At 34.8% G+C, this 22,388-nt stretch overlaps 1 protein-coding gene across 1 annotated transcript in view; it reads right to left on the bottom strand.

The window, feature by feature from the left end:
• Positions 1–22,388, bottom strand: part of YTHDC1 (YTH N6-methyladenosine RNA binding protein C1) — a gene marked incomplete at both ends in the record, with an annotated part of 33,513 nt that overhangs the window by 7,356 nt on the left and 3,769 nt on the right. Inside the window, 10 exons of the mRNA XM_084232993.1 lie at positions 409–575; positions 1,527–1,611; positions 6,242–6,359; positions 6,442–6,550; positions 8,005–8,099; positions 8,657–8,710; positions 9,182–9,271; positions 13,849–14,290; positions 14,412–14,740; positions 15,103–15,204. Of these exons, the coding sequence (XP_084089119.1) occupies positions 409–575; positions 1,527–1,611; positions 6,242–6,359; positions 6,442–6,550; positions 8,005–8,099; positions 8,657–8,710; positions 9,182–9,271; positions 13,849–14,290; positions 14,412–14,740; positions 15,103–15,204 (1,591 nt within the window). The remainder of the gene's footprint in view (positions 1–408; positions 576–1,526; positions 1,612–6,241; positions 6,360–6,441; positions 6,551–8,004; positions 8,100–8,656; positions 8,711–9,181; positions 9,272–13,848; positions 14,291–14,411; positions 14,741–15,102; positions 15,205–22,388) is intronic.

Genomic DNA, 22,388 nt, shown 5'->3' on the forward strand with positions numbered 1-22,388 from the left:
CCAGAGACACACCTGAAAAAAAAGGCTTTTTACAAAGTATTAACAATTTTTGCAAATAAAGACTTCCTTCTCTTCCTCCATTCTAGCCTGTTCTTAGCAACAAATGCCTACCTCATTTCAACTGTATACATTGCATTACTGGAATATTATCTAATCTAAACTGGTTATTGCTCTTTAGCAAATAAATTTTTTTTGCATAAGGAAAGATCCCCATTTTCCTCTTGAAAAATGACTCAGACCAAGGTGACCATGTGAAATCCTCAATGAAGCCACAAACTAGTCCATGCAGCTTGATTTGAGGATTTTCTCTTTCTTCTTTACCGCAGGACAAACTTTTGACGAATCATATTCCTCCATCATGTTATTCTGATACATGTGCCTATTATCAGTCCAAAGAACGTTTCTAACCTTCCCACATCCCGGACTGGTTCTCGACGGGATGGACGTCCTCTTGATCGGGGCTGAGAATGCATTCTTCTCTTGTGACGCATTTTATGAATGACCTGATACAAGTCAATACTTTCATCAGGAGGAAATAGAAGACAAAGCTGCGTTCCACATTCCAGTTCAATTTCCTAAAATAGGAAATCAGTAATTTACAAGATGAAAACAGGAAAAACTTTGACCATACTTGCATTTTCCTGTATACAAGAACAAAACAAGCCTCATTTGAAGGCTTTTTTCCCAAAGTTGACAATAACATGGGATTCCAATAAACTTTCCCAATTAGTTTTGGAAATAACCTTCCAAAAAATGTTTCATGTATTTACTTAAAATAGCAATGCATGGATTTTTAAAAACTAAGTGTAGAATCTCCCATGTTAAACACACAAATGCAGTTGCTTAAAATCTGACAATTGCCCTCTGCAAAGGAGTATTTCTTTGTGCAAAATATAAAAATTACAGGACAAAGTCATCAATCTTAAATAGTAAACGAAAAACATGCTAGAGTGTGCCAACAACTTTAATAATTATGGGCTGTTAAATGCACTGACTTTAATGTGTTATAACAACTACAAAGGCAAACTCATCACGTACAGACTTTAAAATTAAGATTAAAGTTTACTAACATTTTCACATATGAGAAATGAAAAGTACATATAGAAACTACAATGGTCAAAGGGCTGGGTTTATTTTAAATCACTGCACTTAATTTCATTTGCAGGCTTGAAAATCTGAGTATACATACTGATCTCATAACGCTTCATTTAAGACTTTACCAAAGATGTAAATAAAAGTGCAGACTCCATCAAACAGCAATAACTTAATGAAAAAACCATTTAAAACCTATTTTATTCAAATTTCTTCCCTTTCATCGTATTAAAATCATATGAAGCTATCTTTCAACAATGCAGATGTTGTGTAAATCAGCCTTAATTGCAATAATCATAAACCATAAAGAAAATTTTTCCTTAATCTTCACATAAATTGTCAGAAATTGCTATTACGATGTGCTTCCATAAAGATCTCCAAAAGGACTGATTAAAATGTGTGCATTTTTCAAAGAAGCAATTAAAGCAACAAACCTGTCCATCACGTCCAATCTTTACTGGCTTATGTTCATTCCAAGGATTGGTGAGATGAGCTGACTTAGTGAAGGGTAATTCACGCCTAAATACAAAGTAATATCCATTACATTCTTTTGCAGAATCATTTAAACCTTATACACTACCTTCAGTAGTGAATTCCTGTTACTCATGATTTAAATGTGACTAAAATGTGAAGAATCACATAAACTGGTAGGGCTTTTTCTCCATGGAAGAACCCCTTTAGTGATTATTCTTTCATATTCCCTAAAGCATTCCCCACCCCCCCAAAAAAAAACTAAGTAGTATAGTGCTTAAGAATACAGGCATGGAAACCAAGTTTGGGGTTTAAATTTCCACTCACTCTCTCAACATCTCTGAGCCTGAGTTTTTTCATCTCATAAACAAGGATATCACCACCTACTTCATAGTAATCTAAGTAGTTTGCAAATGAAATAACACAAAACAATACATCTTGTTTCTATATATTCAAAGAATGAATTTTATATTAACTGATCAAGAAAAAGCAGAATCTTTACCAGGCTGTTATTACCAAATTAAAGTGATAGTGTCCCCTATCACTGCTTCACGCTTTCCCAGATTCAAATGTCCTAAATCATTCAGCAAGCAGTATTTCCCACCAGAGTTGACAATACAAAAACTAACCTATAAATTTGTATTTTTGTACTACTTAAATCCACCACTTAAACTATAGCGCAGCAAGAGCTATATAATTTAAACACAAACCTAACTCTAGTGTGAGAGCAAAATAATCTCATCAAACGTCAAAAAAATAGTCTGTAGTGTAATAGTTTTTATCAACCTACCATAACACTGAATGCAAACAAGACATGTATAATTGGTACTTGTAAAGAAATGATCAGAAATTAGTAACATTTGATAAGACTTTATCTATTTGCAAATAAAATGGGTAATGCCAAATTAAGCAAATACTTTAATTAAGCAACTATTTATTTTATCTATAAGTAAAACTGTTCAAAGGACATAAGATGAGTAAAACAAAAAGTAATTTGTATTCCCAAACTTTCTTCCACAGCTGTCAAAGAACATACACACGCACACAATTATTCTGTAAAAGAATGAGTACCATAATAGAACACAGAAATTTTGTTTTTAATGAAGACAGTCACATCTATTGGGGGTGGGGGGAGAAAAATCATCAGAAAATGCTTCTTGGAATAAATGGCATATGACATATGAAAGAAAAGTGACTTGGGATAATCACAGGTAAGGAGAAATTAAAGCAGGGTTATAGCTGAAGCAATGAAACATCTCAAGCAAAGGCTTATGGAAGACATAAGTAATCTGGTCTAGTAAGTAAATTATATAACCATTTATTCTAATCTTTTAACAGTCTTCTTAAAGATAAATACTGAATGCTCAAATTTTGAGACAAAATTTTGACATTTACTGAGAAAGAAAAGCTTATCTAAAATTAAATTAGTGACATGCTCTGTAATAGTGGAGGAACAGGAACATATGGGGGCAGTGAGCAATGAACATATCCACTATTACTACTATTACTATTTTTTTCCTTTTCAGGCTGTCAGAGGTTTAAAAAAAAAAAAAAAAAAGACTATCAATAAGCTAAAACAAGTCCAGAAGCACATCTCTTAGTTAACAATTTTTTTGTTATTTTGTTGAATACTTTTTAGATTGTCGCTTGAAAGCAGCAGCTATAGGAACAGTAAATAAACTACAGCCACCAATATACAGGAAGGTAACAAACTATTATTGCAGAGAACCATCACTTATTTAAATATTAACAATGGAATAACTGAAGTCCAAAAGAAAGGCATGTCAAGCTGGCTGAGTTCACTTGGGGTTGAGATTTGTTGGTAGCATTCGTTCTAACTAAATTCGAGAGACATATGCCCACTTTTTTTTTGACAAACTGGTAAGTATACATAATATACAGAGAACCATGAGTGAGCCTTGAGGCAAAACAGTGCTCAGAATAAGTTAAGAGAAATTTCAGGTCCATGGTCATCAGCAATTATGAACAGAGATCCTAACAGCTATACCTTTTAAGCAGACGTGTGTAATGAAGGATGACATCTTTACTGTGAGTACTAGAGAACAAGGAGTGATTCTGATTTAAAGCTTGGTAAATGAGGCAAAAGAATATAAAACTGTACAGAGGCTCTGTGCTAGACAATGGTTTGGCTATTAAAGTTAAAATGAGTAAGAGGAGAAATTCTGAAAGAAAAATGGGTCAATTAGAATGGATATAAATGGGGTGAACATAAAATAAAGTGAGTAATTTTAATTCTGGATGAATGACATTTTGGTCTTATTTTGAATGGACTCTCAGTGGCAACTTAAGGCACTTGTTAAGCTTCCTCTTCTACCTGCTAAGAGATGTCATCATTTCTTCAACTTCAGTGTGCCTACGAAATATCTGAGGCATGAGAGAGGTTTGAGGTTGGTCTAAGGAGCCTGCATATTAACAAGCAGATACAGGTGACACAGAGATCACACCTAAAGAAATTTACGTATACGGTCTCCATGGTGGCTTAGTCTCAGCACTACCAAGCTGCTGCCAGCCACTGTGGCCTGAGTTTTATCCCTGGTGAGGGAGCTAACCCACATGGTGCAGGAGACCTTTCCTGTCTCACCCGCTGCTCTCCTGGGCAGTGTATTTCAATCAGTCTGCCTGTTCTGCTCCCCACTCTGTCTCTGATGAATCCTCTCCACCCCCCGCACCTCAGGCCTATACCCCTATTCTTGTATGCATAAATAAAAACAAATCTTTAAAAAAAAGAACTTAACTTAGTTAATATTAAATCCAAAGTGTTTAAATAAAAAGTCTAATAACTACCATACTTGAACTTCATAAAGATTACTTATGGCTGTTACTGACAGGAATACCCTTGGTGTTTATATTTATTAATTTAATTTATCTAATTCTATAACTTAATTCTTACACAGAAAACTTATTTGTTGGTGGCATTTATTCTAACTAGATTAGAGAGACATTTGATGTGACTTACCCAAGGAAAAATTAATAATAAACAAGTATAAAATTACCTTTCAACATAACATGTTTATTTAAAAAATTCTAGTTTTTAAATTTAAGCCTGTTCTTTCTAGGTAAAACAATAAAATATTTATCTACAGTTTTGCAAAAAGTAAATGGACAATTTGGGTTTTTACCACTTCTGTGGCTATATACATTTCCAACAATAAAAGAGTTAAGTTTTGAAGAATAAAAAGTATAATCCATAAATAAATTAATACCATCTTTTAAAACTAAGAAAACTTTCTTATCAATATTGTGAAAATGAAAGTTAAGAAACAAGTAACATTCAAAACAAAGTTTGTTGCACCCAATCTGAAAATAGACAGTTATTTTTTCTCCTATTCTTAAGTATCATCTCCAAATATTTTCTAATGACATATTCCTAACCATAAAACCATAAACCAAAATTTCATCTTAGGCCTTCACAATCTGTTATCCATTCAAAAAATAATTAAAGATTCTCTAAGAAATACTCAGCATCTTGTTTTCCCTATAAACTGCCACGAGATTTTAAGTTTTACAATCTTGATTAAATTTAATGACAATCACAACTTGAATTTCTAAAAAACCATAAATTTATATTTTAAAACTCTGGATGTAATGGAGTAGGGTGCAATGGAGTATCACATACAGTTCGAGCGCTATAATTATGTATTTTTTATATGCTATATCTTTTCATGTTAGATGGACAACTATTTCTTTGAAATATATTTGAGTGACAAACCAAATTTATGTAACCAATTTCCAATACGGGTAAATTTAGATTGCCTTGAATATAACCTTATAGAAAACAAAGCGATGAGTAATGATCATTTATCTGCAGGCATAAATATTTAATAATTTTAAAATTATCTTAAAAGATGGGCTTTTTGCTAACATTAAAAATCAAACTAATACCCATTTTCACTGTTATCACTGCCAATGTATCTTTTTAGTTTCTCGCTGTCTATTAAAGTTTAACCTCTCCTCAGATTTCCCAGTAGTTTGTGTTTCCAAGCTGTTCCATGTGCTACTATGCCCTCCTGAATATATCAATACCATTTTTCATTCATATTCTAATCTAATTCCTCCATCCCAGTAAAAAACCAGTGTCAATGTCAACTTATAAACTCGCAAAAAACAATTGTTTTGTCCCTTTCAGGCAATTTTTATTTAACTAAATAGATGTATGCATGTCATGTAGACTTCATTTAAATAATTAACTTTTTATGTGCCATCATTCAGTAAGGATATTATGACAATATTAATTCAGTGTGCAAAATTAACTACTTCAAAAAATGTCAACTAAAATTATGGAGATAAACAAGAAAGCATTTTAAGTAGTTTTCTAATTTGTGGAAAATGTACTAGTATATTACTAATACAGAGAATAAATGAAATACATAAAACTCTGGACTAAAAATAAATCTTTCCTCTTTTCAGCCTCTCTTATAGAGATAGTAAGTAAGAATGTAGAATTTAAGTATAGTGACTTTACTTTTATTTCAACATTGTTAAATTTTATGGATCCAAATCAGTCTAGGAATGATACCAAAAAAAAAAAAAAAACCAGAGAGAGAGAGAGAGAGAGAACTATGATCAGACAAAATATTAAAACCGTGGGGTTTTAACCTTATTCACAACTGAAAACCCATTCAAAAACAAGACAACTACACTAAAGTGCCTAATTTACCTGCAAATCCAGTCAATTTTAAAAACACCACCCAGCATTTTAGCGTTCATTCCTGCTGGAAGCACCCAGTGTATAGGAGATCCTCCATGATGTGATTCAGAAGAAAGTCTTGCAAATCCTAAGGGAATCAAATACAATATAATATATAGATGCTAACATAAGTAATGTTTCTTAGGTAGTCACATTATGTTTATTCTTACCTTGAAATTTTCCACTCTCTCTGACAGAAAATATTAAGATAACACTTCTTGCAGATCTGAATGCAGCATTTAATTTCTTCTCATTTACAGGCAATGTAGACCACACACCCTATACAAATAATGTAAAGATTACAAGTTGAAATTAAGGGATTCTTTTATGTTTCCAATTATATGTGCAAAATACCAAGGCTACTGACATCGTCTGTACTTTAAACTCATGTAAACTATAATGATAAAAGATCTTATTTATTGTTACCAAAATAATGTTAATAAAAACCAAGGAAAAATATGGGAAATCTTAACCAACATTAACAAAATCATCAAAACAACTAGTAAACACATGGGGGAATGTTCAAATCTTATGGGCTAGACATTATTTTAATATCACAACCATTCACTGTGATAAAACATGTTGTTTGAAGGTGAATTACAGCGTTATATTTTTCTTCATAATTAAAAACTGTACCTAGTCAAATGAAAATTGTTACTAGAATATTGTTGCTTGTGAAAGATTTTTCTGTCAAGATCCTAGCATTTCTGTTTCTCTTTTAAGTCCAGATTTTTATGTATCAATAATTTGACCAGAGGTCTGTGTTTTATGTAGAGCTGAAACAAGTTATTTACTTCTGAATATTTTAATCAATTTTTCAAATCAGTATCTTCAATGAAGAGTAAAAGACTTACTCAGCTCAACCTACTCATACAAACTAGATACAGTCACACTAAATGCTTTATTATCTTCTGCCTAAATCCATTCCAGCTGAAGAATAGAATGAATTTCCAGTACACCGCTATTTGGTGTGTTGTTCTTTCTATCAATAACATGACTGGTAATTCTTTACTTAAGTTAGAAATACAGAACACCAGCATCAACAGAAGTATGGTTAGAAAAATTTTAACTTAAGTTTTAACTTTCTGAGAAACAGTAGAAAATGTCATTACTCATTTAAACCCAGAATAGAAAGATATTTAATAACTAGTATAACAAATGAGTACATTTTGGTACCAAAAAAATAAAAAGAAAATTATCTTAAAACAGCCCACAGCAACCCCATATACCTTTTGTAAAGCCTGAGTTGGGTCTTTTCGCTAACGTAATACCCTTTTTCTTCTAAACCTGTGACCTTACTTTTGAAAATAAAAGAAAATCTCCATAAAGGAGTGATTTCTTTTCAAGAATATTTCGAAATACAAAACAAGCAATAATAAAAACAAATATGCTTAAAGAAATTTTTAAAAAAATGTTAGTAGAATATAGGAACATAAAAATCAATAGAAATATATCTTTCACACTGTAAGATACATAAATTCTTCAGTATCAAATATTTTTGCTTCTATTACCATCTTTTAAGTCTTTAAGTCTTTCAAAGACTTAAAATGTAAATGACTATTATGACTGAGGTTGCATACTCAGTCACAAAAAGACCTGACTGGCAATGGAGCCATGGATTTTTGAAGCTCCAATGAAAATTACAGTATCTTACACTATGAGATATTAAAAGTCTACTTTCCCATTTAAGTTATTCAAGATTAGGGTAGTTTCAAGAGAACTGATGCTAATACCTTAGCTTTGGCAAGAGACACATTCTCATGGTTGTTACTCTTTATGAGAAAAAATCTTGCATCCTGTAGAACATATTTGAGTTTACTGGTTTGATCTGAAAAAAAGAAATCCACATTGATTAACCCAGAGGCCATTATCACATAAAAGCATGTTAACGGTATTAACTGAAATTAACCCTCCACACCCAGCTAAACTTTTATAATTCTTAAGCACCCTTTCAACCTGGAAAGCTAAGCCACAACATGTAATAAAGCTAAGAAAAGACACCAGCATTCTGCAAGAAGGTAAACCTAATCTAGTGATGTTCTGATATATCAGAGCCACATTTAAGTATGAAAATCGCTACAAGATTAAAGATTTATTTTATGAGATTATTCATCAAAAGACCGGTAATAGATCCTATTCAAAAATATGTAATATCTACTGTGTCCAACTAAAATATCCTCATATGTTTGCTAGTGATTTTCAGCAAAGCAGTTAAGAAGTTAACATTGAGGTGTCTCTGTGAGCCTGTATTATTTGTTTTTTCATTAATGTAACAATATATCAGAACATTACTACATTAGAGCCAACTATTAATGGTGAACCAATAAGGCAAAACAATGACTTTATGTAGCATGCAATGAAAACAATTTCAAATTTAAATGATACCTTTTCGGACAGCACGAACGGAAGATGATAATTTCTCATGCTTCTTTTCTGAACCTGTATTTAGCCAAAGTACATTGTTCAGATTGAGCTTTAATAGAGATAAGACAAAATTTCTACAGTCTTGTCACATAAAGTTCTCATTCAAGACATTATTCTTCCTGGCTCACCCACACACACACAAAAAAATATACTTCTCAATGTGTACGAGTGTTTTGCTTTTTGGGTTGTTTGGTATTTTGTTTTAAAAATATGTATATTTGAACAGTTTCCCACTCAGAAAACTAGTCACTGAATCATCATCTTCCAAGAAAAAAAAAGTGAAATTCCACTTAAGCAGTTAACAGAACAGGATTAAAATAATAAGAAAAGGCTTAGGTTCCTCTAGAATTATTACACTGAACATGCCAAAAATCAGTGCTAATGGACATAAACAAGTTCACACTAAACTACAGCCTCCACACACTTTCTACAGATTACATTAGGATCAGTCAGATATGATCACAAATAAAAGCAAAATGAGGATACCTGCATATGACTCTGATGCTGAGCTTCCACTTCTATCAAATACAATTGGAGATATGCCTCTAGCTCTCTTCCTTTCCTTCTTTTTCTCATCTAAAAAAAAAAAAAATTCAAGTAAGACTCTTTAAAACATCCTAATTATAAGTATAGGTAATAATTAGCATTCCCGTGTGTCTGGTTTTTTGCATAATCCTTAGATACTAATCATTGCTAATCTCTCATGATCAGTTTTCCCAAAAGAAGGTATTCCAGTCAAAGATAATGTTCAAAAACCATAAGGACATTCTGTCGTTTCCACCATTAATTTCAGCAAAATAAAAACACATGGATATGAGTGAGAAATGCTCTTCCTATATATTGTAAAGGCAGTTTGAAATAAGTTTTCCAATAAGGGGGGAATAAAATCTGCAGAACAAATGAAACTTTTATTGGAAATTTAAATTTATGTTGTCTTTAATGCTCCAGGATACCCCTCATGCATGTTTTTCATAATTATACTGTAATTCATCATAATTCTAATTCCAATTCTATCTTAGATGTTTGATGAACCACTACCACACCCAAAGTTTTTCAACTGGAAGAAAAAAAAAAAACACTTGTTTTTCTATCTTCAATTTCTCTTCTTGACCATTTCCTTCTTAGTTACTGCCCTTTATTTTCAAATTAAATTTAAAATCTATCCCCAAAACCTCAATGATATCCTATGTTTTTCTTTTTTTTTTTTACATTTATTTTATTTATTGATGCATACAAGAGCTGGGGTGCAGACCAGAGGTGGGGGTAGGGCTTTCATCAGAGACAGAGTGGGGAGCAAAACAGGCAGACTGACTGAAATACACTGCTGAGGGGAGCAGCAGGTGAGACAGGAGAGGTCTGCTGCACCATGTGGCAGGGGATCAAACTCATGCTGCAGTGGCTGCTGGTAGCTTCACAGTGCTAAGATTAACCCCTTGCACCACCAGGGAGGCCCTCTCCTGTGTTTTTCTATAAAAAAAGATTGGAATCTTCAGCAGATAATACCTGTGATGGGAGAACCATTTCAAGTTCAATCTGGAATTTCATAAGCATGTATACGAAGGAATTAGGATCTCCTGTCTCTATTGATATTTTAATTACCCCATTATAAACTCCTCTACTTTTCAGCTAAGAGGTAAGAAGGAACATGAAGGAAGAAAATGTTTATACTTGTATTTATAAAAATAACAAAGCAAAAAAACAAATGAACTTGCCTACAATCTATTATATAATGATCCCATAAATAACTATTTTAAAACTGCTAAATACATTCTCTCCCTGAATCCTAACAAGTTCATGAGATATGTAATACCATTACATATTGATGGAAAAGAAAATCTTAACTTAGAGATCTGCTCAGACAGCATGGACACAGTACCATAGTTCCAAGAATCACAAACGTACTTTTTCAAGAGAAGTCCTCTGACAAGTCTTGATCTTTACCTCTATTCAGTGAACAGAAAAGATATTTCACTACTATTTTTTAAAAAAGGGATTCTAGGTCTAACTAGTTCAAACATGGAAAACTCCAAGAATATCTTAAGTTCTTTTCCTTTATTTTAAGCATCTTTCCCTTGTAATTTACATTAATAACTGCTTCTCCAAATAGATATGACAAACAGCTTGTAAATGATACTGATTTTCTTGACTTATAGCTGAAAAGGGAAGAGCAAAAAAGCATATCACACAATTGAAAAGTCGAGCCCGTTTAAAGCTAGCAACCATGAAAGCATAATATTTCAAATAACCACTTGTAGAGTAAAGCATTTATTTCCAGACCTACTGACTCTGAAAAATGAACCTATTCTTCAAGTTTTAAAATCCTTTCCATCAGGACAAACCCTGAAACTTCAGTAAGGTGAAGTCCTTTAGTATAAAATGAGTGAGAGCACCTCACCCAAATGGGAAGTTTTATCTAATTCCAAATCTCTTTCTCAAACAGTGTTTTGTTCACTGACCACACATTACATTGCTTGGCACAGAGTAGGAAAAGGTTTCACTGAATCACTGCATCCCCATGAGAGAGTAGAAAAATAAAGCCTTGTTTAAAAATCATGGTTTAGTTTTTTCTTTCAAAATTTTTGGTATTGGGGCCTCCCTGATGGCACAATGGGTTAAGTCTCAGCACTAGAAAGCTATTGCCAGCAACTGCAACCTGAGTTTGTTTGATCTGAGGCCAGGGAGCTAACCCACTCCTCAGAAGTGTATTTCAGTAGATCTGCCTGTTCTGTTCCCCTCTTTCTCTCTCAACCCCCCTTTTACCTCTGGCCTACACCCCAGTTCATGTATACATTAAAAAAATGTTTTTTAAATGTGCAGCATTTTAATTTTTCAATTTTTTTCTGATTATAAAAGAGTTAAACAGTATGACTTGATCACCAAGAACATTTATACCATGCTGCTATTTAAACACAATACTTTGATTCAAAATGCTAAAAATGGGGCCTCCCCCATGGCACAGCAGTTGAGCACTGGGTTGCTAAGCTGCTGGCGGCCTCTGCGGTGCCGGTTCGATCCCCGGCTGCTCCCTGACCACCTGAGGAGGGTCCCACATGGCGCGCAGACCTCTCCTGCCACCCGCTGCTCCCCTCAGCAGTGTACTTCGGTCCTTCTGCCTGCTCTGCTCCCCACTCTGGCTCTGGTGAATTCTCTCACCCTCCCGTGCTTCTGACTGTACCCAGTGCATGTATAAACAAAATAAACAAACAAACAAATAAATAAATAAAACATGCCTCTATAAAAAAAATTAAAAAATAAAAAAAAAATGCTAAAAAAGGGTTCCTTCCTAGGATGATGCAAAAAAGACAATAGGTGCACAGGGTAGCATCCTACCAGCTGTTTTTATATGTTAATATAGCATTGCTGCAAGAAATTTCCAAGTATTTTTCATCTTTTTGTAGATAACAAATCTTTCTCAACCTCACCAAAGTGTCGTTCTTGCAAGGAAGTTACTGAAAAGTCTAAGGATAAAGTAAAATAAACTATAATCTAGAAATCATGCCTCAGAAACTAAAGTGTGATCCCCTTGTTTTTATAAATTGACAAACTGACATCATCTAATGAAGCGATTCTTAAGTCTACCTGATTCTATTTCACACACTATAAAGAACTAATCCATGATAAAAATAATTTCCTGCATACTAAACAGTCTCTAAAGCATGTTCCATCAAAAGGGTTCTTTCAAGGAAAGTCCACAAAATTTTCCTTCAAAAAGAAAAGGGTTCTAGATAGGTCTTCTAAAATAATGAATCTCTTCTACTAAGTTTTGATGAGATATTCCCTCCCCAATGGATGTGTCACACAGTCTCCACAATAATTGAACAATCATCCATACTGCCAAAACAAACTGGTTTTTTATTACTAAAAATTATAGAAGATATGAAAACATCATTTTGCAAAAATGGGAGTTGTAGAATTAGATTCCACAAGTTGTTACATCAAACCCAGTTGCTTAACTATTCAGTTCAACTCTTAAACGTGCTTCCAAATCCCAAATCCAGAACTCCAATGAGCAAAAGATTGAAAGCACTTCTGTTGTCAATCACTAGAAAACATCTGATCATTTGTTCTTTCATCTACACTATTACCGAGAAAATGGCTTCAACAGGGTCTTCCTAGTGGTGCAGGGGTTAAAGTCTCAGCACTATCAATCTATCACCAGCCACTGAGGCATGATTTCAATCCCCAGGCAGGGAGCTAACCCACATGGCTGCCTAAGTCAATGTACAGGTTGACTTACAACAGAATTGCAAGGAATTTGTGCTCCCAAGAGAAAAGAGGTTGCTTTGATTTCTGTTACCACATGATGGAAACCTAGAAGCACTTTAACTGACATTGTAATACCTACCGAATAGGTACCATAAGAATGTATTTCAAGTGCATCAGTGTTTAAACTATTGCTGACTGGTATGAAAATATAAGAACTGATTAAGATTAAAACCTGAAATACATTCCTTATAGAAACAATTGACTTACATTGATTTATATGATCCATCTGTAGCTGTGAAATGCCTTAAAGACATGTAACTCTTATCTAAATGCATTATAATACTAAGAAATAGTTGACTATAAAAAAAATCCCTCATCTCATCAAAAATTTTATTCAGTTTAAACATTAAAAATAAAACCAATCAGGTCAACTAAAAATCTAAGTATCCAAGAACAGAAGATGTGGCGTGTACACACACACACACACACACACACACACAAATACTAAACAGCTATGAAGATGACAAAAGTTTGCCATTTGCAAAAACACAGATGAGTTGTAGGGATTTACACTAAATGAAATAAGAAAGAAAAAAAATGAAAGATAATTTAACTCATATGTGGACTATAAGGGATATGTGAAAACAAAGGAACAAACAAAACTAAACCTAAACATTCTAGAAATCTGATGGCGGAATTGAGACTACCAGAGACTGACGGGTGAGAGCAAGGAGCAAACAGAGGAGGGGGCTGAATGGACTATGAGGAAGGATTATGGACACTGTGGTGGTAGGCATGGTGTGGTGACATGCATCTAAGGACATATAATCCTATACCCTAATCCATATACAATGTTGTGACTCCTGTTACCTTAAAAGTATAATTAAAAAAGAAAAAAGCCAAGCAGATCAATTTTTAAAAAGACATTAACATATAAAAAGTAGTACCTGAGCCATCTGTGCCTGAACCAGATCTGACAGACCCATCTGTGAAGGAAACGGATTCAGAATCAGAGTCACTGGCCTCACTTCGAGTGTCATAATCATTTCCCTCCTCCTTCTGGTCTCGCTCATCCTGTTCATATTCTTCTTCCTCCTCCTCCTCCTCCTCTTCTTCCTCCTCCTCCTCCTCCTCATCCTCTTCCTCCTCCTCCTCCTCCTCTTCTCCATCTTCATCCACCTCTTCATCTTCCTCTGCATCTTCTTCTACCTCTTCATCTTCCTCCACATCTTCTACTCCTTCCTCCTCATTCTCACTGTTGTTGCCTTGATCATCAGAAGAACCACTGCTGCCAGTCTCATGGTCAGAGCCATATTCTTCAGAATTTACTTCTTCCTTAGAAGACTGGCTGGATCTGCTTGCACGTCTATCCACTTCAAGTCCAATTCTCTGATGTTTAAAGAAAAAGGGAATCAGCAGTCATATAACAGACAAGGTCAGACTGAATAAATAGTTTTAATGCCTCAAAAAGAATTGCTTTGTGTTCTATATCTGCAAAAACATTTACTACCTCAGAACCATCTGGCGTGGGGGATTTGGCCCTCCTTTCAGGATCCCTTTTCCGGAGACAAGTTTTTTCAGGTTGACTCTTATATGGTTCTCTGGAGGTACTGCTTGACAAACGAATCTTCCGGTCAGCTTCTAGACGCTTGTTTCTTTCAGATCTTTGATATTCCTCATTTTTATACTCTGTGACTGACTTTCCTTTTGTACTAACTATTCTTTTGTTATTGCTAACTGATGAGCTCAGTGGCTTGGAAATCAATTGTCTTGAATGAACAGAAGGTTTTTGTCGCTTGGTGTCAGTAGATTCCATTCGGTCACTTTTTCTTTTTGAGCCTTAAAAATACAATTTAAAAAAGACATAAAAGTGACTGTAGTAGTCACTGACTTCATCAAAAATGAACAAGTAACACATATCAGAGAGAAAAAAATGGCTCATTTCTTTCAAATGTCTTCTAAAATAGTTTTTACAAAGTTAATCATAAGGAAAACACAGTTTTCAATACTGGAATAAATTCATGTATCCGAAATGTTTCAAACATCTGAAAAAAAGATTACTAGTAGTCGATATGAAATGTGGTGCCCCAGCTTGTTACAACTGTACTTTTGGTGTTAACTGCTTCAAGGAACATGTATGAAAGTCAGTTATTTTCTTAAATGTCTATTTTATTTTCACAAAAATAACGAATCTTACATACCCTTTTTCTCATTTTTATCTTGTTCACTCTCTGGATTATACAGTTCATCATCCTGTTCCGGTACTTCAGTCAAAATATCATCTAGAACATTAAGTTCACCATCTGAAAGCAAGAAAATTAGAAAAAAGGAAAATAATTATCTATTTGCAATTTTTTTGAGTAGTTACTACGTGAGACATAACCCTGAAAGACCTATTATTTTAGGATAAAGGCGTAAGATTAATTCTTATAAGACAATACAAGGTATAGAACATAACAGAGTTTGGTGTATGAAGACAGAAGGAGTACACACCACACAGGTATGAAAGGATGTACAAAGATACAAAATGGAAAGGTCAGAACTTCTCTATTTGTATCGCATTCTTTAATGTCTAGTTTTTTACTTTTAAACGTGCACAATAAATTAGAATAAAAATGTGCAAAATGTATAAACACTTCTCAAGATTATTGTGTATGCCACAAGATGCTTGATTACAAACAAAAATAATTTTATAATGAAAAACTTAAGTTCCAGCTAAACCAAGAAATCACATTAACTCCACACTTCCGAACTCTGCGGGGTCTTAAAGAGTTCTGATTCCATGTAGGTACTGAGAGTTCCCCTGAGATGCAGTGATGCCCTCGGGTGCCTACCACATTGCCCTAGTCATCACTCACTTATTCTGACTTCACAGAATCCCAAAGAAGGCTCACCAAGAGTTTTCCACAGTTATCTACTTCTGATTCGTGAATGCTTTAAGAAGCTACATACACCAAGTGGTCCAGTGACTTATCAAGGCACCCTGTTTGTGACAGGAGGAAAACTATGCAGATGACTTTATCACAGGTTCTTGTCCTCAGACTTCCCAGCTGAACCTTCCAGGAGCAGCAGAATGAACATGTCTAATGCAACAGTGTCATTCAAGGCTGTGAGTATATGGAATTTACCTAGAAAGAGTAAAGGTATGAGGACCCTGCTCAGAGGACCTTTACAAAGATGTGATGCTGGAGAACTAGTCACCCATCTCAGCAGGGGAGGAGACCCATGTGACTCCACATAAGGCACTTCTATTTTCTTTCTTTTTAATTTGTAAATTACTTGTATTGTGATATAATTAACAGAAAATAAAAGTCAGTAATTTTCAGTGTGTAATTTGGTAAGTTTCAGAAACGCTGACAAGTGATTACCAACACCCAAAGGATATAAAATATTTCTACCAATGTCATAAAATTCCTTGTAGCTGTTTCCAGTCATTCTTCTCTCCCCATCCCTCTACCTGGCCTCTGTGTCACTGACCTACTACTTATTGTAATAGTTTTGCTTTCCAGTCTGTGTTTGACATATACTTAGATGTATTTTATGACCGTGATGATAAAAATGGCATGTATTTTCCATTTCAGTTTCCTATTTGTTTTAGGTATATAGAAAACCAGTTGATTTATGTATACTGACATTATGTTTTTGTAACTTTGCTAATCTTATATATTCTCGTAGATCTTTGTGGAGATTCACCAGGATGTCTAACATATACAATGTTCTCTGTGAATAAAATTGTGTTACTTCTTAAAAAAAAAAAAAAAAAAAATCATCACAGTAACTATCACCAGTACGTCAAATCAAAATTTTGGACCTTCTGGGATAATACACCAAAAACATGAGTAAACATGAAACCTGGATTAAGGAGTATCCAAAAAGTCAATGTCATGAAATACAAACAGAAACAAACAACGCTAGGCTAAAGAAATATAACTGAATATAGCACATAATCTGAGATATAACTGAACTAGTGAAGGTCTACAGATTAAAATTATCTGTTAATTTCCTGAGTCTGAGAGTATAATATTTAAGTAAATATAACACTTATTTTTAGGAAATACGTAAGTATTTAGGGGCAAAGAAGTATATATGCAACTGACAAATTATTCAGTAAAACAGTGTATACATGCATACATACATATTATACACTGAGAGAATTAAGAGTATGAATTAGAGACACACAAATGTGGGAAAACAAAAAAATTGGTACCATTCTGGTAGCTATTTTTATTTTCCTAAAACAATGTAAAAACAAAGTTGAAAAAAAAATAATTGCTGTGGGCCTCCCCTGGTGGCACAGCGGTTCAGTGCTGCGCTGCGAAGCTGCCCGCAGCCTCTGCAGTGCAGGCTCGATTCCCGGTCGCCAGCGAGGATCCCACATGGCGCGACAGACCTCTCCTGCCACGCCCGCTGCTCCCCTCAGCAGTGTTGTCAGTCTGACTATTCTGTTCCCCGCTCTGGCTCTGGTGAATTCTCTCACCCTCCCGCGCTTCTGACTGTACCCAATGCTTGTATAAATAAATAAATAAATCTTTAAAAAAAAAAAAGAAAAAAAATAATTGCTGTGCTATACAATCAAAAATGTTCAAAGCCTGCTGGTATGAACTATGTAAGTTAACTCGTTCAGACAAAGGAACTCTGATTATAGGTACAGGCTCAGTCTTGTCAACCTATCCTCACTCCTACTCTGTCGCAGGATATAATCTTAAAATACGTGTAAATTATTTCCTACTTTAAACTATTTGTTTTATAATGCACTAAACCTAGTGACCTGTTTCGAACACGAAGCATCCAGAACCAAATATACTGTTTCAACTTTTAAGGTGAAGTAAAGAGAAGTTTAAAGTCATGAAAACTGTTACAATGCATCATTGTGGGAACCCTGGCCCTCCTCCAAAGGTCAATTGTCTTGGTGCCCAGAGTTCTTGCTGGTCAGGTAGTCAGGCAGGAGCCCACTCACCAAGGGCAAAAGTCCTAGTATGAGGAAGATACTGGAAAATCACTATCTGCTGAAAACAGCAGACAGATATTATAGCCACATTAGCAAGATCACCTACAATAACTTATACAACAGAAAGGTAAGAATAGAGATAATATGCTTTGACTGGCCGGAACAATGGTGCCCCAGGCAACAGCCCCTGTTCACTCTAGCTTGCACCAGACCTGTACAGCATCCTGATAATGCATCCCCATGCATATACATTCCCCTCGTGCTTGCCCACCTTCTTTGAACCTGGTTCTTATATAAATAAGAGACTGCCCTTGGATCGGGCCTTGCCCTTCTAGGCTTCTCAATGCTCCAATCCATCTGTACTTTGAGCCACTCCAAACACTGCCACTCTGCGAGACAGCAGGTCATTATATATTTGGGTCCGGCTAAAAAGCAAATCCCACTAAAAGTATAGCAAAATTTATCAACCTTAAGTCTATAAACGATTTAGATGCAAGTCAAACTTCCCTCACTGAGGACAGATATCAATGAGTGGAGAGACCTAAAACATTAATGTAGGTATAAGAAAGCAAGGTTGCATATGATAAGGAAAAGGTATCTCACCCCCCTGTATTTAGAATCAGACACATGTTCTACCTAAGAACATTTTGAAAATTACATATGCCTGGAATGGCACAGCCAACTGATTTCTTTGGGTTGTAAGAATGAATACTTGTACTTTTTCTAAAATGAATATATACTATATGACTTGTTTTATTGGTTGGTTGCTAATTTTTTAATGTTATTTAAAAACAAAATACGCCCACCAAAAAGGCTTCTCTCATCCTTTAGATCTAAGTCTTCACGGAGGAAACGCCAAGGTTTGAATGGTGGCAAATGTCATATTTAGACTGTATTATAAAATAAAACATAAAACTGGATGGAAAAATTCCAAAGTTCTGCAGATGTTTATTAGATTCTTGGGTCAAAGATTTCTAGTGAGTAAAAAAGTGGGTCTCACAGATCTTGATGGAACCAAATACATTTGTAGACCCCCCAAAAAACTGACACTATTGCAACACAATAATTAAGTGAAATATAGTGAATATACAAATAAGCAAAATATACACAAACCTTTTCATAAAATCACTAGTTCTTAATTAGAAATAATCCTAAGGCTTGAATAGTCACATGAAAGTATACACTAAACATGTGCTAAATTTAATACAGAACAAAAAAAAATATGCACGTTAATTCAAATCAACTTACATTTCATACATGCCCAAATAATGGCTTCTCTATAAAGCAGAATATTATTGTTTTAAAAAGCTTTAGCGGGGCTTCCCCAGTGGCGCAGCAGTTGAGTGCTGGGTTGCGAAGCTGCCTGCAGTCTCTGCAGCACCGGTTCGATCCCCAGCCACCGGGTGAGGGTCCCATATGGCACGCAGACCTCTCCTGGCGCCCACTGCTCCCCTCAGCAGTGTACTTCATCAGTCAGCCTGCTCTGCTCTCCCCTGTGGCTCTGGTGAATTCTCCCACCCTCCCACACTTCTGACTGTACCCAGTGCTTGTATCAATAAATAAATCTTTTTTTTAAAAAAAAAGCTTTAGCAATAATTATATTAGTCAAATGGAGAAATTGGTTCAAGTTTTCGAAAGCATCTAGAAATCTTTAAGACAATAAATATTAACCAATGCTCACTTTTTAAACATTTTATCACCATTACATATCACACATATATTACACATGGAAGTTTTTTAATCATCATTACTTTTCAGATAAAGTAACTCAGAAATTCAAGTAGACCAAACTCACCTGTCTATAAGCAAGATAAATATAAGTCTAGAGTTAAGACTTTCTAAATCTAGAGTTAAATTAGATGGGAAATATTTTTATTTATTATTTTTAAAGATTTATTTATTTATGCATACACAAGAGGTAGTGTACAGGCCAGAGATGTGGGGGGTGAGAGGATTCACCAGAGACAAAGCTGAGAACAGAACAGGCAGAGTGACTGAAATATACTGCTGAGGGGAGCAGCGGCAGAGACAGGAGGGGTCTGCTGAGCCATGTGGGTTGCTTCCTGGCCGGCCTGGGATAGAACTCGTGCTGCAGAGGCTGTGGATTGCTTCATAGTGTGGTACTTAACCCCTTGCGCCACCAGGGAGGCCCCAGATGGGAAATAATTTTTAAAAAAAACTTTAAAAAATGCATAAGCAAACAACACAAATGCAAGATTGCTAAAAGATTGCATATGAGGTTTGATTAGTTTTAAATTAGTATGCCAGGAAATTCTGTATTAACAACATAATAGCAGTAAGACCTGTAAGACAGAAAATCCATACATAACATGTTTCTGACCTGCAGGATAGGAGCTGTTCCTCTATTTTTAAGGTATGTTTTAAAAAATAAATAGAAAAAGAAGAATATATGGTAAGGACTTTATGTGGTTCACAAAGTCTAACATATTTACTATCTGGACCATAACAAAAAGTTTGCTGAACTCTTAAATGTGACTACATTTTAAGTTACTTTTCTACATTTCTGAAATGATCACTCACATTTATTTACTGAAATATGACAGAGCAGGGAGAGGTTTGGATTTAGAGGTAAAATCTAGGTCATCTTTCAAGAGCAAGGTATCTCTAGGAAAGTTCCAATCTTTCTGAACTCCAGCTATTTCACCTCTGATAGGAGTTTAGAATAAAAAGTGTTTGGGGAAAAAGGAACAACAGGAATGCAAAATTTGAATCCCCAAAACTGTTTATAACCTATGTAAATTTTTCCCTATTGTTATCAGATTTTAACATATTAAATGCACAAAATTTGACAAAGAACACAAAAGAAAATCCTCTTTTATCACTTAAGACAAATATATTGTTTTATTTATTTTTTAAGATTTATTTATTTATTTATACAAGCACTGGGTACAGTCAGAAGCGCGGGAGGGCGAGAGAATTCACCAGAGCCAGAGTGGGGAACAGAATAGGCATAGTGATGAAATACACTGCTGAGGGAAGCAGTGGGCAAGGCAGGAGGTCTGCACACCATGTGGGACCCTCACATGCGGCCGGGCATCGAACCAGCGTTAGAGGCTGCGGGCAGCTTCGCAGCCCAGTGCTCAACCACTGCGCCACCAGGGGAGGCCCCAAATATATTGTTTTAAAGCTGATTATCTACTGCTGTATGATATGCTACCCCAAAACTTGGTGTCTTAATACTCTATTATTATTGCTTAAGGTTCTTGAGTTCAAGAAGGGGCTCTTAGGGAGCTAAAATCAAATGGTGGCTAAGGCTAAAATTATCCAAATGCTTGCTCATCCACATGTCTGACCAGTGCAACACTCAAACACTGGGGCTTCTAGGGCCTTTCTGTAGTCACTCTTCACCATAAGAGTTTCAATGGCGGGAAACGGTGATTCAGGGCTCTGAAGTCATCCCAACAAAAAAAGGATGAGGCAGAAGTCCAACATCACTACCAGAAAGAAGCTCAAATATTTGGTGGATGCTTTCAAAACTACAATCACCATTTAGTTTTGTTTAAACTTAAAGATTTTAATTATAAATGTGAGGTGAATTTTTAAACACTAAATCTAATTTTAAAAAGTCAATGTGAGAGTTTATCATATGGGGTTTTAAAGTCAAGCCTCTTACCACTTCTTTCATTGGTTAGAAAGTTACCTTTGTATATATTTTCATTTTTTCTAAATTTAGAATTAGTTATAAAAGATGATTATTTTAATGTTATCAGAAGCTACACCTGTTAAAGACTAATAATCAATGGCATAACTTTTTTTGAGATAAATCATCATCTTTTTGAGAGCTAAATTAACATTCTGAGCATACTCAGAGGACTTTCCTTAAACTACCTTAATGTTTTAAATCATTCTCTTTGTACAGAAATTTAGCATTATTACTCTGTAAAGAGATATCTGTTTTCAATTTCATGGTAGGGGAGGCCCTATACTGTATTCTTAAACTAAAAAAAAATTAAGAAAATCCTAAGAGAAACAATTCACTATACTGTATTTATCAACACCACAAGTTTCTCATCACCTCAAAATGTCTGTCCTACTGTCTGCAGTACATATCAAGCAATCCAACTTTTTCTTACAATGTTCTGACATTTCTGTTTCTGGGAGCACCACTAGCATTACCACTTGCACTTCTTATGGCTGCCCTAATGTTAACCAAGGTTCACCATATTGCAGTTAACACCAAGAGAACTGAGAGAGATCAATTTTTACTGCCTTAAGCAATTTACTGAAGAGCTGCTCAGGCAGAGATGATTAGATCACACCATCTTTTGGGCAGATATGCAACATCTGAGCTCACAGCAACAGGAGGTGGCTAAAAAATTATTATAGTACAGTAGGTACTATAGTTAATCTTATGCAATTAAGAGTTAATATTTCATCTTTATATTTGTTTAAATTTCTCTCAACTATGAATATCAAAATGCAGTCAGTATGCCTGTTTGGATTTAAATTTGAACTTTATTAGAACTTTACATATTATATTTTATGGCAAAATATCTGATGTACATCACATATGCAAGT

This window comes from Talpa europaea (assembly GCF_964194135.1).
Source record: "Talpa europaea genome assembly, chromosome: 5".
Classification (NCBI taxonomy): domain Eukaryota; kingdom Metazoa; phylum Chordata; class Mammalia; order Eulipotyphla; family Talpidae; genus Talpa; species Talpa europaea.